General features: G+C 39.2%; 1 protein-coding gene across 3 annotated transcripts in view; it reads left to right on the forward strand.

Annotated features, from left to right (window-relative positions):
• Window positions 1-4,715: 4,715 nt before the first annotated feature.
• LOC149771950 (uncharacterized) overlaps window positions 4,716-17,692 on the forward strand; it is a 42,065-nt gene continuing 29,088 nt past the window's right edge. For 2 of the 3 annotated variants that reach the window (XM_089948044.1, XM_089948046.1), the window contains exon 1: window positions 4,716-4,933. In XM_089948044.1, coding sequence (XP_089804170.1) covers window positions 4,808-4,933 — 126 coding nt within the window. In that variant the 5' untranslated portion in view covers window positions 4,716-4,807. Of the gene's footprint in view, window positions 4,934-11,610; window positions 11,883-17,692 lie in introns of those variants that run through there. The other variant, XM_089948045.1, reaches the window with a different exon arrangement.

The raw sequence follows: 17,692 nt of genomic DNA on the forward strand, positions 1-17,692 counted from the left end.
AATAATAAACATATCCCAGGAATCCGGTGATAATGGTAATGGTATCGAAATGTTCATCGTGATAATAGACATGAATGTATTTTCCGTCCTTAAAATCTTGGCCTCGAAACAACAGAGGTCCGCGCATTTCTTGAGGGTGCACTTTCAAGGTGTAACGTGGAGCTAGGGCATCTTGCAATTTTTGCATTTCATGAATGCCACAGGGTGTGTCTTTGGACAGGCCGGCTTGTTGCAACAGGAGTTCTGCTTCGTTTCGTTGTTTGGCTCGGTCCGATTGTCGAATAGTTTTCCAGGCTCTTTTCCATTCTGCCGTGTCGTTCTTGTTAGCATAGGTTCGTCCCACCACGATGTCTCGAGCTAAACACATCTGGTCTTGAGGGTTGTGAATTTGGACAAGGCTACGCTTAATGCTGCGAAGCTCGTTCACCAATGACATCTTTTTGCGTCCGGTCCCTTGAGGAGGAGAGACGTGGGTCATGTCCAATGTGGCTTTTCCATCGGTGATGTCAAACTGGTCATTAGATTGTTGCACGTGTTGAATCTTGTCCATGACTTTGGAAGCGGTCAATTCTGCAGGGGTGCTAAACTCGATCCAAACAGGGGATTTCAAACCGTCATGTTGTATGGAAAGTCTCAAGCGATCGTCTTCTTTGGGTTGACATTGTCGCTTGAGTGCGGTGAGCAAAGAATCCCACACCCCAGTGATGAACACTTCTGCTTTCTCTAATGGTACTTCAGCCTTGAAATCTTTAAACTTCACCGTGTATTTGTAAGCCGTGGTTCTAAATTTTCTAGAGGAGCGCTTTTCCGTCTCTCGAATGGAATAGTATTTTTCAGGGTTGACTAAGGGTGGTGAACTTGGTTTAGAGGGTTCGGATTCTGGTTCACTCATATCCTCTTCAAAATCACTGGCAAGAATTTTGCCACTCACGCACTCATACAAAGACACGTAATATAGGGGGTGAAATGGGATTTTTGTTTATTTTGAGTTATTGGCAAATTGAAAGGCTATCTCTTTTCGAGAAATGTGGGTGGCCCTGAAAAGGGCCTTTTTTGGTGTAGGGGTGAGTTTAAGCAATCAACTTTAACTGCCTTAAGCCTTTGCCACGGCCAAGGCCTACTTCTGGACTGCGTAATGTTGATGATGATTGGGTTGAAATCACTAAGGGTGGTACGGTAGGCTTAGTCACAGGGTTAACGTGTTTAGCTCGGGAAGGTCGTATTCTCTTCGGTCGTAATAAAGAAGTCTGATACATTTGTTTCAGACTTCTTAACTCCGCTAAAATGTCCAACAGTACCGTGACCGTTTGATTTTCACCCTTTTGTTTCTTTGCTGCTACTTCTTCTTGCTGTTGTTGCTGTTGTTTTTTTCTTACCTCTTCTTCTTGCTGCTGCCGTAGGATAAAAGCTTGTTCCGCTTCCTTTTGTCGTTGTATAAATTTCTCCAATTCTTCTTTCTGTCTCTGTCTAAAATTCTCCACTTGCGGTAATGAAGAAGGTAACGAAGGTTCCGGAACAAATTCTTGCGAGGTAAGAAAATGCACAAAATCCCAATTCACCTCTTCTGAAAGTAAGTCCGGGTTCCCTTGGGCGGTCTCCACTGCTGGTGCACCCCAATGAATCGTTTTCTGAGTTTCCGTCATGTTGAATCACTGTCACATAGATTGACTGCACACAAGCGCTAGCGAATCTATATAGACCACGTGACGTCACAGACTGCTCTCTTCGGATTGGATGAGGGCTGACTGAATTTTGTAACGCGTGTTCGGATTGGTGAATGAACTCAATCCGTTTCAATCCTACCTCTACCTATAAATAAGCGCAGTTCACTGCATTGATTCACCTGTTCTCGTCGCTTCAAAATGTGGACCACAGTCGAATCATCCACCCTTGTGTCTTCCATGATGTTTAGGACGGACATACTCATGTATGTCCGGTCCAAGTGGACCGTTGTCGACAAGTCAGACACCAGTCTGTGGATACGAAGAGTGTATGTAGAAAGACAAGGTTGCCTCAAGAGGACACTGATTTATGGCCCTCGAGTAAGACGCAGCTTGAGGACAAGAAGATGCCGCAGATGCCCTTTATGTTAATGGATACATTAACATAAACCCAAAGGCCCTTTTCAGGGCCACCCATATTTCTCGAAAAGAGAATGACTTTTCAATTGCCTACCCCTTTTTTAAAAAAAAACTTAAAAAAAAAAATCCCATGTTCAATTCCCCTTGTCCCTAAATAGACCCACACTTTATTCCCCCATGTTCAATTCCCCTTGAGGCTAAAGTGACCCAAGACTTTTTCTCCATGTTCAATTCCCCTTGAGGCTATAGTGACCCAAGACTATTTCCCATGATCAATTCCCCTTGAGGCTATAGTGACCCAAGACTATTTCCCACGTTAAATTCCCCTTGAGGCTATATTGACCCACGATTTTTCTCCATGTTAAATTTCCATTGAGGCTATAGTGACCCAGGGGTCTCTGTAATGCTAATTCCCATTGAGACTATAGTGCCCCACTTCACTACTGCCAGTTATTAACTAGTGTTAATTCCCCTTATAAACCATTGGCTCTCATATGCGTTCAGCAGCTTCAAGCAGTGTATACATTGAACGAATATACTGCGCTCTCCAAGGCATATACCTTTAGGTTTTTCAGCCGAAATCTTGGATTCGTGATAAAGTTTATTTTGACACAAACACATGTTAAAACAAAGGCGGATCGCTAAATCCGTGTTAGAGGCTAGAGAAGACCACCATGTTGAAGTGACGTTGATGCCAGATATCTGCACCATATACTATTATCTTTAGAGACCGGTGTGCCATTTTGAAACCAATATCGTCCAAGTTTCCCGCTCCTGCTTTCTATATTTTAAACGTTGCAATTTTAACTTTTGCGCAAACAGCTTCTATGTAAAATTTTACTCACTAACAATAATGAAATAAATACATTTGTTACGAGGTCAACTGACTTTGGATAAAACTAGTAAGTGCACTATCTCTTGAGCACAGATAAGCATTCTTTTGCAAAGAACTGATGAACCAATCCCCAGCCATAATATATGTAGCCCTTCAATAACATAATTAATTCTAGGACGGCAAAACTAAACACCATAAATAAAAATTATAAATCCCACTTGGTTGGACAGAGGATTTACAACGCTGGATTTTAACACACATAACTTGGGTTACACAAGCAAGTATTACATGTATTTGCTAATCTCTGCATCCTATCTAATGCCTTTATAAAACTGTGTTGGTATATGTGTGTAATATTTTCTAATATTTTCTTCTTTTGCTCTATTTATGATAGTGTATTAAGATGAGTGTTTTTGGATTGCACAAGAAAAACAATATGCATGTATATTTTGTTAAATGGTGTGTTTGTTCTTTATTTCCTCATGTTATCACAAAGTGTTTGATAATAAGTCTTGCTTTAAAAGTGCATTTCCCCCATTGTTCCTAGTGATACTGTTCACGTTAAACCTATGCATATGCTTAACATAAAATTTCTCATTTTGACCACAGATTGCCTCATAATGTTAAACCTTTAGACTTTTTAAAATATGTTTTTCAATGTTGAACCCTCATTGCACTACGATGTTGAACCTATCGATTAATGCTAATTCCCTTATGACTACATACAATACTTCTCAAAAATACAGAATTTGCAAGTGGTATCGTCAGATTGGGTAAATTATTATACCGGGAGTTTCACTTCCTCAGTTTAAAAACAGGTTTGATACTTGTATCAGTTCAAATGTGAAAATAATGTGCTTCAGTTAGGAATAGACGGGTACCAGGATACGTTTAAAGAAAACATTCCTTATTGCATAGTTTCGGGGATGTGATTATTTTAGAGGCTTGATCAACGCTTTTTATCTTCTGTTGAAGTTAATTCAGTACACCATGTACTATTATTCCGCTCTCGGAATATCTTAGGTATTTTTTTTGGACAAATACACGCTTGAATAGTACACAATACAAGCACTCTCTCTCTCTCTCTCTCTCTCTCTCTCTCTCTCGTAACAACAGTCAGACGAAGCCAACTTGCTCTTTACACGTAACCTGGGTACAGTCATGAATAAAACTCGACTTTGCAAATGTATTAGTTTCTCTTAACTCCCCCGATGATAATGCGTCAAAAAAATACATTATCAATAATAATTCGGAAACATATTGAGACTGTGGCGATATCGAAAATGTTAGGACAATTTACCTTTAATGTTGGCTTTATCATGGATATCATTAGCACATGTTTCCACGCAAGATTTTAATAACTTCCTGAGAGAATCACCACGAGGGCAATAATCTACTTTGAATTATTTTCCTTTGCAAACTTGTAGCGAATCATGTGAGAATGAGATAGTGTAGCTACTGATAAATAATGCGAGATTGAGAGAGAGAGACAGAGAGATGTAGAGAGGTATAGGGCGCGAGATATACGTGGCATTAAGACATATCTTTCTCAGTCATTGCTATCACTCCAAGCCGTATTTGTCTCTGATGCGTTATCAATAACTGCGTGAATATGACAATATTTATCTACAAAGAGATATTAAGTAGTTTCCGCAATCTAAGAATATTGTCTAGTTAATTGTGTGTTAAAGATATGCTTTCAAAAGAACTATGGTCGAATTTGGCAGCTGATACTGCTTTATTTATTATAAACCTGATAATTTATTTTCTGTGAAAAATTACTTTTAGTTTCGATTTCCAGATGACGTCTGTGTGAGCCTCGCAGATGTTATCTTCCAGTCACAGTCACTTATCAATCGTACATTGATATAAGCGATTTTGGGGTTCTGAAATGTCCTTCAAAATCGACACAAAAATGCTTCTCATCCTCGTTGCTATCCTTATTGTCATGGCACATACTGTCAGAGGGAAAGGGGAAATGCACTATAACCAGGAGTGCGGCACATCGACATCATTGGTATGTATTTAACAATTCTTCTACGAACAGTGTATCGTGGTTTATATAAACCTGCTATCCTTCAAAGACACAAATACACATACACACACACACACACACACACACACGTTGAACTGCGTTAAGGTGTTAAGTTGTACATACATGAAAACTATTGGAGCAAAGATATGTATTATTTGCACATTCCACAGAGAGGCTTAGACTCGTACGATGGGCACGATGTGTCCCTGATTTGTCGTAAGAGGCGACCAGTACAGCAGGCATCACGTGAATAAAGTAGCTAGCATACTGCATTAGTGACCAAAATGGCGCTGTTTATCAAGGCATTAAATAACCAACATGTAAGGCCGCGCCGTAAAACATCAGGCATAAAAACATTCCTCATTAATGATTATTTGCGTTTGGTTCAGGTGTTTGCACTCTCTATACATGGTGTTGTAAACGCAATTACGACACTTTGTGAGAGAATGCATCTTGATTCGCGTATCTTCGTCAGGTAATCCATACTTGTTTTAAGTATTGGGTAAACATCATGGTTTTTATTTATTTCTAAGTCACTATTCATACAGTGGTATGCATCACTGTTAATACTAAACCCGTAGAACAAAAGTTCGTACATGCGACCAGCATTGCCGGTTTTACAGACTTAGGTTCAATAGCTGCTTTAAGCTCACACCCGCAACTTTTGCTTGGCAGCCTGAATATATAATGCTATATATGGATTCATTTAATTTATAAATAGATGCATCTTCATTAGTAGTAAATCCAAATCATACAAGGATATGTAGATGACTCAAATTTTACTCTTGATCTAAAGTTGGTCAAATTTGTGATTTAAGATCAATTTTCAAGCACATTTCATGTTTGACTTATTAAACTATAAAAGTAGAGAACTATTTCCTTCTGTAACAGTACTAATGGATTTGCAAATATTTGTGCATTAATTCATTACCGCATTGGTTTTGAGATGATATATGCATGTTATTCAATCTTGGATCATTCGAAATAAATCAGGAATGTTATCTTTATAAAAAACCATGCCATTATTACAAAACCAGGTTTAATTCATCCATATTTATGGTTCAATTGCTTTTTTAAAGTGTGCATTTAAAGATCACTTATTGGGATCTGCTTGTGTTATTATTACCAAACTTGATGCTCTGGTTCATCTCTGTTAGTCCCAAGCATTGAAACCAAATGAGGTGACTTTTACCTAGATTATAAGTTGTATATTGAGATGATACGGTGTAAGGCACGAGCCTCTCGGGCAAGATGAGAAATAATATGTTCTAAAAGCCCATATATTTAACCTTATTGGTGAATCTTAGGTCAGAATGGTACATGGGGGTTGTACATGGGGAAGTGCGTGTTAAACGAGTTCAGAGTTTTAACACATAGACAGAATATGTGCTATAATGGGAAAGAACAACAAACCTCCATTTTGGCCCTATCAAACATGTTGAAATGGTAACGTATGGAATCAATATTGAATTTACCATTAGTTGAGAAGTTTAACACCGTAGTACATTCTGGGTTCAACATGGAAAGTCATATTGATGTTAATCCTCTGTCGAACCATAAGGGGTTTATAATTTGTAATAATGGTTTTCAGTTTTGCCGTCCTAAATTTAATGATATTATTAAATGGCTACCTAGTATTTCTTTATAGAAGTGGGGGATTCGGATCAACATTTCATCACAATAGTATGTTTCTCTGTGCTCAGGAGGTAGTGCACCTACTGGTCAGTTCACATCCTTACCAATGTTTTTGCTATTAGTTACTTTTTTATTCGTATGCTGAATCAAATATTACCTAGAAGTTGTTGGGACAAAAGCAAATATTGCAACGTTTCGAATTTGGTAACCAGTAGTAGTATAGTGGGACGATATTGGTTGAAAAATGGCACACTGCCCTCTGAATAACATTATATGGCATCAATGGCAATTTAGCATGGTGGGACTCTCTGTCCTCTACCGCATATTGGCATTATGCCTTAGATTGAGCATGTGTGGGTCGATGTAGCCTTTAACACGAATTCAAGATTGCGGCTGAAAGGCGTAGACGTATATGCCTGGGAGAGCACAGTATATGCATTGCATACATTGTTAGAAGCTGCTGATCTCAAATGAGATCCTATGGTTTCTAAGGGGAATTAACACTAGTTAATATTTGGCATATACGGGAAAAATTAAGATCTTAATGACACAATGGTGTCAAAAGGAAACTAATGGTACTCTCTAGTTCAACATGGACATGACAATATTGGTTTAAACGGAAAAATATAATGTTAAAACTATTAATAGATTGGGCATGTATCTACCTGTATGGCATCTAAGGGCAAGTACATATTTAGGCTTCGAAACCTACATATATGTTGTCTTGGAAATATGTATGTATATATATTTACGTACTATCATCAGCCTGTTACAAATGAATCGTTTTAGTTTTTGAACCCTAGATTTATTTCATAGTCTGACCTTTACAATATTATCAGTTCCTTTTATAACAAATGATTTATGTGTTGCCTTTTTGTTTTTGTTGTATTTTATTCTCGTACGTTGAGTGTTTGTACTTGTAAAGAATATATTATATTTGTATTCTGTCTGTAAAAGTGAAGAGTGACTCTAGTCCTATGGAACGAAAAAGAAACTGCATAAGATGTATAAACTGTTGCTATTGGAATAGTATAAGAAGGCTGATTCTCAGGAAAATCTACAAGAGACACAACAGCCTTCGAGGATAAAAGGCTCTCACCCCTGCAATTAGTGTGGAAAAAGCTTATTTAACATCACTGCGAACAACAAACTGTTTTCATACGTAGTTGCGCTTCAACAAAAAACGAGTACGTGGAGTATCAAGACACCAACATCACCAATCTCAACGCGAGCACCTATCGAAAAATAGAGACAAAAGACGAAGATATGTATCTGCTTCGCCATAAGGCCTTTCTGGAAGTTCGCTGGAAAATACAAACTAACTCCAACCTACCGGCGAACTATGTGGCCAATGTACCAGGGGTTGTCGTTAAAGGTGTATGAAGGCACATCGACAACCGACATCCGTCGCTAAACATAAGACTGTTAGGAAAGGCATCATCCAAACTTGTCTGCGTCACTGCTGTCCAAACAAGCAGGATTTATCGCACCTTTGTTAGCAGGGCTAGCTGGGATGTTACTTCCAGGATTGCCTGGTATTGGAATAGGACTTCAACTTCCGCGAACCTCGCGAGACAAGAGACTTGCCTCAGAAAAAAAGATTTTTTAGCAACATCGATCTCGAATATCTCTTAGCACCCAGCGTTCCGTATTTCAGAGGCGTCTTTTCTAAAGATCAGCTTCCCGAGCATATCATGTCAGAGGAGAGATGTTTGATTAACCTGCAAAATTATCACGACGGATATTGCACTCACAGGGCCGCCATCGTCAACAATCCTCATTCGGACGATGTGGAGTATTTCGATTCGTTTGGTTTATCTCCGGAGAAGTGCGATATCTCCGAACAGCGTATAAAGGAGCTGTATATAATTCATTACTACTTCAGAACGTCGCAAATAGCACGTGTGGATGGTACTGTATCGATTACATCCAGAGCCGACATAAAGGAAAATCCCTTGTGCAGACACTTTTAGATCTGAAAAAATACATAGTATAATGTGTATAGTATCATGGACTGGTGGTGTCTGAAGTGTAAAGCCAAAACGTAGAGTGCAGACCCCATCCAGTTGGACGCCAAAAATCAACTCCACTTGATCAAATCCAGGTGTGCTGTGTGTGGTTCCGAAAAGCACATTTCATCAAACAACATGAGCTGGACACCACTAAACTGTAGAGGTGATTTGTATAAAACATGCCTCATTGCAGACACTCCAAGTTCGATACGAGCTGTGAATACCTTCGCGTGGAAATACATATGTGCGTAGGGGACTGTAAAGGATAAGGGCATCGACAAATTCTCTGGGGAGCTATGGATGTCCATGCACTCGTCGGAAAACTTCCCAAACGTCGAGGTGGATAGACGTTGCCATAACATAAATACACAGAGCCATGGAATCCCTTTGAAGAACAATTGGATGAAAACGATCAGCCACTCCAAGATCAAGATCATGCGCCCTACAACGATGTTATGTCATAGCCATGCATTACGATATATGTTACAGAGATCATTCCGATGATAAAGCGGGATGCAGTCGAGTCATGCTGAGCGACTTAAAAGAACTCAAGCCAAAAAATTTCAGAGAACGTGTAGACCGAGCTATCGTTCGTGGCATCATTTGCACTAAACATAAGCTAGGAATCGGGATTTCAGACGGGAGCGTTTTCCACGACGCAGAGTCATCTCCGTGGACGTAGACGAGATATGGTCAGCAGATCACGTTGCTATGAGAGATTATAGCGCATACAACAATCGCTTCCACTATCTCGTGACAGTCATCGACGTCTTTAGTAAATACCTGGGTCATTCCTCTCAAAAACAAAAAAAAAAAAAGGAACGTCTATCATAGAGACGCCGGATAGTCTCATAGATACGCGAAAGCCTGATAAATTCTGGGCAGATCACGGGAACAATTTTTACAATAAAAACGTCTCAGACTGGCTTAAAAAAGTAACATCACCGGGTACATCACCCATAATTCTCTCAAAGCCTCCGTCATCGAACGGTTTAACCGAACTCTCAAAAATCGCATGTGGAAGAAATTCACCAGCGATAATATGAACCGATATTTAGATTTCCTTCTAGGCCTCGTTGACCACTACAGTCAAACCTGGCATCGAAGCATTCGAATAACTCCTGCAAAAGCCCCCTCGAAGGATCAAAATCAACAGGACGCTAAGGCCTTAGTTTTTAAATCCAAATTCAAAGTAGGAGATCACATCATAACCAGTAGACAAAAATTCACGTTCAAAAAAGGACACTCCTAAGTGGCCTGAAGAAGTCTTTGTCGTCTTTGTCTTCGATACCATTCAGAAAACCATTCTCATTACCTACAAACGATTCTTCAGGTGAACCCATCCAAGGGTCTTTTTAGGAGCAGGAATTACAAAACACAAAACAAAATGTATTCATAGTTCCAAAAATTCATCTCTACGCTCGTCAAGTGGTTTGGCTATCCTGAAGAACTTGTGGATTCCCACCGTTTCCCTCGCAACGATAGCGCCTATGAAATAGTCATATCGTACTTCGCAATCAAGCTCTTCCCAAAAACATTCTTAAACTTCTGTCGTCAAGACCCATCTTCTCAAAGATGTGCTTAAACACATACTCAAATTTTATGAATTTCACACGATCCCCCAACTGAACTGGAGTCACCTTATGCAGCCAATAATAAAAATAATCTCGCTGGGACTCTGACAAATGAAAATGCTTCAACTTATTTTTGATGTAATACTGCTGATTGTATCGTTGCACTGAGCGCTGATGACTGTGACTACGCTTATCCCACCCCTCATTCTCCTCCTTCTCTTCACTCTTCTCACAATAGATCGTCTCGGGCACATAACTCACATCCTTATTCGCGTACGCTATCAACTTCTTCGTACGTTTCGATCATTCCCGTGACTCCTCCTCGCTTAATTCAAACTCCACATCATAGCTCTCCTCGCTCAGACCCAACGTATCTACACTCCAAGGATAACACAGAATAGATATCTTAACCATACCACAAACACACCTCTAATAAGAAAAACAAAGTGAGCCAGAAACCCCATCAAGCCAAAAGAACGTAACACAGTCTCATGGGGAAATCGCTCGTTTACTCTCTTATCACGCATTGATAATAAAGTGAGCCAAAGCCCCCATTTTCATTAAAGTGACCCCAAAAGGAACAACCGAGCCATAACCCAGCCTCATGGGCAAAACTCCCTTCCTTCATCACAGTGCACAGAGATGAAAGTGAGTCAGAACCCCATCAACACAAGTGAGCTAGTACCCCCATTTCTTTTTACTACTACATATTGAGATTGTGTCGATATCGAAATTGTTCAGAACATTTACTTGAAATGTAGCCTTTAACATGGACATCTTTGGCACATGCTTCCACACAAGAATGTAATAACTTCCTGAGAGAATCAGAATTAGGGCATTAATCTGCCTTGAATTATTCTCCTTTACAAAGGTGTAGCGAAATCCCATGATAATGAGATTGTATAGCTACTGTTTATAATGGGAGAGAGAGAGAGAGAGAGGGAGAGAGGGGAAGAGAGATAGCGCGCTAGAGATGTGCCATTAAGATAAAACGTTCTCCCTCACTGATATCACTCTAAGCCATATATGTATCTGATATATTATGAATAATTGATTAAATATGACAATATTTATTCACAAAGATATATTAAGTACAGCTGTCACAGTCTCATAACATTTTCTAGTGAATTGCGTGTATGATTTCTAAAGATCTATGGTTTAATTAAGCAGCTGATACCACTTTATTTTTTGTATGTCTGATAGTGTTCTGTGAAAATTACTTTCAGTTTCGATTTCCAGATGATGTCGGTGTGAGCCAAGCATATGTTCTCTTCCAAATAGTCACTTATCGATTGATATAAATATCGCGCCAACTGATATAGGGAATTTCTTTGATTCTTAAATGTCCTTCAAAATTTACACAAAATTGTTTCTCAGAGTGTGTGTGTGTGTGTGATTTGTTTTTTTAACGTAGCTTTAACAATTTTTCAGTTATATCGCTACGATGTCTGCAGTGTGGCAGTTTATAGTGATGTCTAGCACTGGGGCATCATGCCGCAGTCATGTAGCATGATGTACCACCCAGTCACATTATCCTGACACCAGGCCGACCAGTCCAAACACTAACCTCTTAATGCTGAGCGCCAAGCGAGGCAGCTGTTAGAACCATTTTTGTAAGTCTTTGGTACGAGTCGGCCGCGGTTTCTAATTCTAGTTGCTATCCTGACTGACATGGCACACACTGCAATAGAGAAGGGGGAAACATTATTGGTATGTATTTAACTATCCTGCTACGAATACTTTAGCGTCTTTTATATAAGCTGGTACCCTCCACACATACACACACAAGCACACACGTTGCACAGCGTTAAGGTGTTAATGTAAACGTACATGTACACTATTTGAGCATATATTCGTATTATTTGCACATTCCTCCGGTAGGCTCGGACTCGTATAATGGGCACGATATTGTCTCTTTTATATCCTTATATATCGTAAGAGGCAACCAACAGAGGCAGGTACCAGCTAATACAGTGGCTGGCGTAATGTATTAGTGACCAAAATGGTTATGTTGACCTCGGCATTAAATAACCAACGTGTGGGGCAGCGCCGTGAAACATCAAGTCTACAGAACATTCTTTATTAATGATTATTAGCGTTTAATTCAGGTGTTTGCACTCTCTATACATGATGTTGTACATGCATTTATGACGCTTGGTGAGAGGATGTATCTTGATGATTCGTGTATCTTCATCGGGTCACTGTAATCCATATTTCTTGTTTTTAGTAATGGGTTAACATGTTGGTTTTAGTTTACTTCTAAATCACTATTAATGCTGGAATCATGCAACGATAAAATGGTACGTTTCACTATTAATAATATACCCGTACAACATAAGTGGGTACGTGTGACTAGTACTGCTGATTTTACAGGCGTAGGTTCCGTGGTTGCATTCAGCTCACACCCGTAACCTTTTCTTGGTATTTTGCATACATAATGCTATATCTGGAATCATTAAATTTCTAAATAAATGCATCTTCATTAATAGTAAATCCAAATCATACAAGGATATGTAGATGACTCAAATTTTACTCTTCACCTAAATTGGTCAAATTTATGCTTTAAGTTCAGTTTTCAAGCACATTTTATGTTTGACTTATTAAACTTTACACGTAGAGTACTATTTGCTTCTATATCAGTACTAATGGATTTAGTAATGTCTTTGCATTAATTCATGACCACGATGGTTTTGAGATAATAAATATACATACACACACACACACACACACACGCATATATATATATATATATATATATATATATATATATATATATATATATATATATATATATATTGTTATTCAATCCAGAATCATGTAATTTCACGCGGGAATGTATATTTAAAAGAACCAAACCTTTATTGAGAAACCAGGCTCATGACGTTTATATTTATGGTTCATTGACCTTGTTTAAAGTGTGAGTTTAAAGATCATTTATTGGGATCTGCTTGTGTTATGATTATTACGAAACTTGATAGTAGTGAAGGGGGATATTATAGGGTCTATGGGACTTATCATTAAAAATACCCTTGGGACAATATAGGGTCTATGTAAATTTAACATGGAGAAAAATCGTGGGACAATATAGGGTCTATGGGAATTAACATGGCCAAAACCCCCTGGGACAATATAGGGTCTATGTAAATTTAACATGGTCAAAAAACCCCGGGACTGTATAGGGTCTATGTAAAATTGAAACAGGGAGGGACTCTATTTTTTAAAAAAAAAATAAAAAATAAAAAAATAAAATAAAAAAAGGGGTAGGCAATGGAAAGGCTATCTCTTTTCGAGAAATATGGCTGGCCCTGAAAAGGGCCTTTGGGTTTCTTCTAACACTTCCACTTCTTCAACCATCTTCTCACTTTTGTCACTATTCCTGTCTTCTTTTTCTCCTTTTCCGGCATCCAGTCCGGGTGACCCATGGCTCGGAACTTGGCCTGTATTTTCATCCAGTTGTTATTCAGTTGGTCGAATTCTAATTTCTTCTTCTTATTCTGTTCTTCCTTTCTTTCTTTAGTCCACCTTTCCTTTATGTTCTCTACTTCTTGGGTCAGCACTCGTTTCATAAGTTCCTCGGCTTTTATAAGTTGGTCAACACCCCATTTCACAAATGACCACTCACTCCATACTAATATATCTTGTAGGAAGCATCTTACTAATCTTGTATTATCTAGAGCTTCCTTTAAGCTACCTACTCTTACATAGGGAGGGTTAATGAATCCTCTTATTTTCTTCACTTCTTCTTCCAACATACCGTCAAGGAGATCCATAGCTAGTTTCAGACTCCTCACTTGTCTTGTCACAAAATCCCTTGTAACTGGATATTTCCATTCCTTTTCTACTCTTTCCACAACATATACTCCATCAACTATCCAGAAATAAATGTGTCTCAAGTTGTTGAACAGGTCAGATACAGCTACCATTTTCTTTCCGTTATTCCGTAGAATGGTGCGAACGACTAACACCGTGGGTTCTTATAGTGAAAGTGCGGACGTGATGGAAAACATCCCCCTAAAAAACATAAAATTGATCTTACCTAGATCATGACCCAACAACGCGCGGACGTGAAGGAAAACATCCCCACTTTTCTCATTTCATATAATATAACCCAAACTATACTCTCCACATACGCTAAGAAACAATAAAGAAACCCATAATCTACTATTCACACTAACTTACTTTATTAGTTACAAACACAAACACAAACACACAATCACATACACTTCCACTATTAATAAAGAGTTAGTGTTTATTTTCACACTACTCTACCTACACACATTGGCAAATCGATCGTTATTTCTTTTCTAGAGTATTGGGTAGCCCTGAAAAGGGCTGTTTTTTTGTTTGGAACTTCATGGACACCTGGTTAATGGTGGCACCTTCCAGGCCTGGCGCCACATACACATCTTATCCCCCAGTTACTTTTTACCTTTTGGGGGGAGAGAGCAGAGGCAGGATATGTCGCTTCAGAATCCCAATTTTCGCTCTCTGGGATTTTGAAATTTCTTCTCTCCTTTTCCTCCTCCTCTTCTTTGTTTCTTCTTTCCTCTTTATATCTTCTTTCTTCTTCTTCTTTATATCTTCTCTCCTCCTCTTCTTTGTTTCTTCTTTCCTCCTCTCTTATCCTTCCCTCCTCGACAATGGCTTCCGCGGCCAGTTCATTTAATATGCGCCTGGCATATTCCAGATGCACATGAAGCTCCAACAGTTTCTCAAGTCTCGTGTTCATTTTTTGGTGTTGATCAATCAACAAGGGTAGCTGGACTGCCGAACGAGTTTCAATTTATACTGAAAGCGCGGACGTGAAGGAAAACATCCCCCTAATAACATAGAATTGATCTTACCTAGATCATGAACCAAAAAAAACAACAAGAACGCGCGGACCTAAAAGAAACACTCACTCACTTTTTATGCTACCCATTACTATTTTAAATTTTTTTTATAAATCACTTCAATAGACTATCCACATACGCAAAGCAATCCAATCTAACTCCATATATACACATCAAACACCAAAAAAAGATATCATTTTAATCTACTATCCATACCATCTTACTTAAGACTTACTAACACAAACACACAAACACATACCCTCACAATTTTTTAAAAAAGGGTTAGTGTTTATTTTCACACTACTCTACCTACACACATTGGCAAATTAATCGTTATTTCTTTTCTAGAGTATTGGGTAGCCCTGAAAAGGGCTGTTTTTTTTGTTTGCTATGGCATTCTTTTTTAGTTTCTAAGAATGCGATGTCCTCTGAGGATAGACTTTCTGGCAATAGGTCTGCTTCTTCGGAAAGAGAAGAAGAACTCTTTGGTGTCGATACGACAATCGACAAAGCCTCTGTCAGCTTCAGGTTGCTGCTGCTGTTGCTGCTGTCTCTGAAGTCTGTACTTCTCTGTCCATTCTTCTTTTTCCCTGTTCACTTCTTCTCTGAAGAGCTCTTCTATCAGGTCTTCAGTGATTTTTAACATTCTCACATTCTCTATTTCTTCTGGCTTCGGTATCAGATTGTGTCTGACCCTATGCAAATTCACGTAGGCTTCGTTGAGCTTAGCTAGTTTGGAGCACATCTTCGTAGGAGGATGAGTCGACAATGGATGGTTAGACTGTAAATAACCCGGTTCTTAAAGTCAAAGCGCGGACGTGAAGGAAAACATCCCCCACACGGTTTTCGAGCCGCAACGTTTAGTGAGTGTCATGAGAGGGATAGTAAGAAATGAAAGAGCATCAATCCAACATTCTTATAGCTAAACAAAAGACAAAGGCATTTTTTCAAAACACAACATTTTTTATTCAAAAATCACTTAACACTAAACAACAACTCTAACATTTTTTAACAATAATCCAACAATATAACATCAAACAATCTTTTCAAATACAATCTACTTTGAACAGGGTTGGCAACGTTGTGAATGAAATTGTGATTTCCACTGTTGGAAATCATTAGGCCATTGATGGACACTACGTTTCCTAGCTTGAGACAAAAGATAAGCATAATGGTCACAAAACCATCGATCTACTTTCACATCATTTCTAGTAGAAGAACGAGGATCAAAATGAGTCACTAAATGTTCTAACGAATAGCCCAGGCTGCGATGATGCAGAAAATACACACAGTACTGTCCACACACCAAGGAATCTGTGCCTTGTAATTTCACATTATTGAATCGGGTGGTTTGAGCATTTCTTCTCATAAAATCAATGATATCGTCTTCCAAAGGGGGCAATCCGTACGAATCGAAATATTCCACACATCCTTCTTGAGGAAAGTAGACGGCTACCCAGTGGGTTCCTGGGAGATGACTGTCGTCCGTGTTGATCACGTAAGCTTGATGGTCTTTAGGTTTGCGATGAGGGAGTTCATCTTTAGCACAGACGACAGGATTCCAAGAAGCCGTATACGAACTGTGGTTCAAAAGGTAATAAAGTTCCCAGGTATCCATTGATTTGTGTGTGTTTTTTTCTTCTTCTTCACAGGTAATAATAAGTCGTCAATTCGATCCTGACTTTTTGCTTGAAAATGTCTGACGAATAAACGGTTATTCGTTCTGTTTCCTCACTCTGATTTAGGAGAGCTTCGATACGATGGATCTCTTGAGTGGTTAATGGTGGACAAGAATGTTCACGCAAGTCTTTATACCACTAGTGCAACACGTCTTTGTTCGAGATGAGACTCCAAGCTTCGTCCAGATACTCGTCCAATTTTTCTTCTTGACTCAACATCAGGCATTTATCGTGTTGAATTTGACTGGGATGATCGTTTTGACATCCATAACAATTTTTCTTGATCAATTCCGTCATTTTATCGACCAAGTGTTTAGCAAAACAGGAGACTAAATGGGCTTCTTGTTCTGGCCATCTCGACTTCATTATGATCACTGCTTCTTCTTCCACAGTCTCCTCACATTTCATGTCCAAAGTTTCTCCACTAGGTAAAGAGGGAGAACAGTCTTCCATGACTTCTAGTAATCTAGAATGACTTCTCTCAAACTGTTGATTTCTATGGTATTATCGAATTCCGCATACAGGATGACGTTCACCGTTACATCAGGGATTCGGTTTGCAAACTGAATTTCCACACGAATCTGGCCAGATTTTATAGGGTGGAAATGTCCCTCGTCGCTGCCTTGGTCTGGAGTAAAATCGAAAGCCCACAAAGCATAGCCTCCTGCGTAATCCTCGTACGTAATGCCGTGACTGGTGTTGGTTCCTAACTGTCCGGTGGCTTCGTACAGGGACAAGTACGATCTCAAGTAATTCTTCTTGTCAAAGTCAGGTTCGAAAGGTCGGGTACACAAGGTCTTGCCATCGCGACTGACTACGATCTTGGACACGCCAAAGTGTTGAAAGTAGAAAGGATTTTTAGCGATAGCTCCGTTCAAGGCTTCATTTTCGACGATACCAACGATCAAACGTTTGGGTAACTGTCCTTGGAACAGATGATCTTCGATCATGGATCGCTGTCCCTTGGGAATGGTGAACGTTTTCACTTCCACGCGTCGGATCCGATACT

The sequence above is a fragment of the Sinohyriopsis cumingii genome, unplaced genomic scaffold (genome assembly GCF_028554795.1).
Source record: "Sinohyriopsis cumingii isolate HCF-2022 unplaced genomic scaffold, ASM2855479v2 utg001554l, whole genome shotgun sequence".
In the NCBI taxonomy this organism is placed as follows: Eukaryota; Metazoa; Mollusca; class Bivalvia; order Unionida; family Unionidae; genus Sinohyriopsis; species Sinohyriopsis cumingii.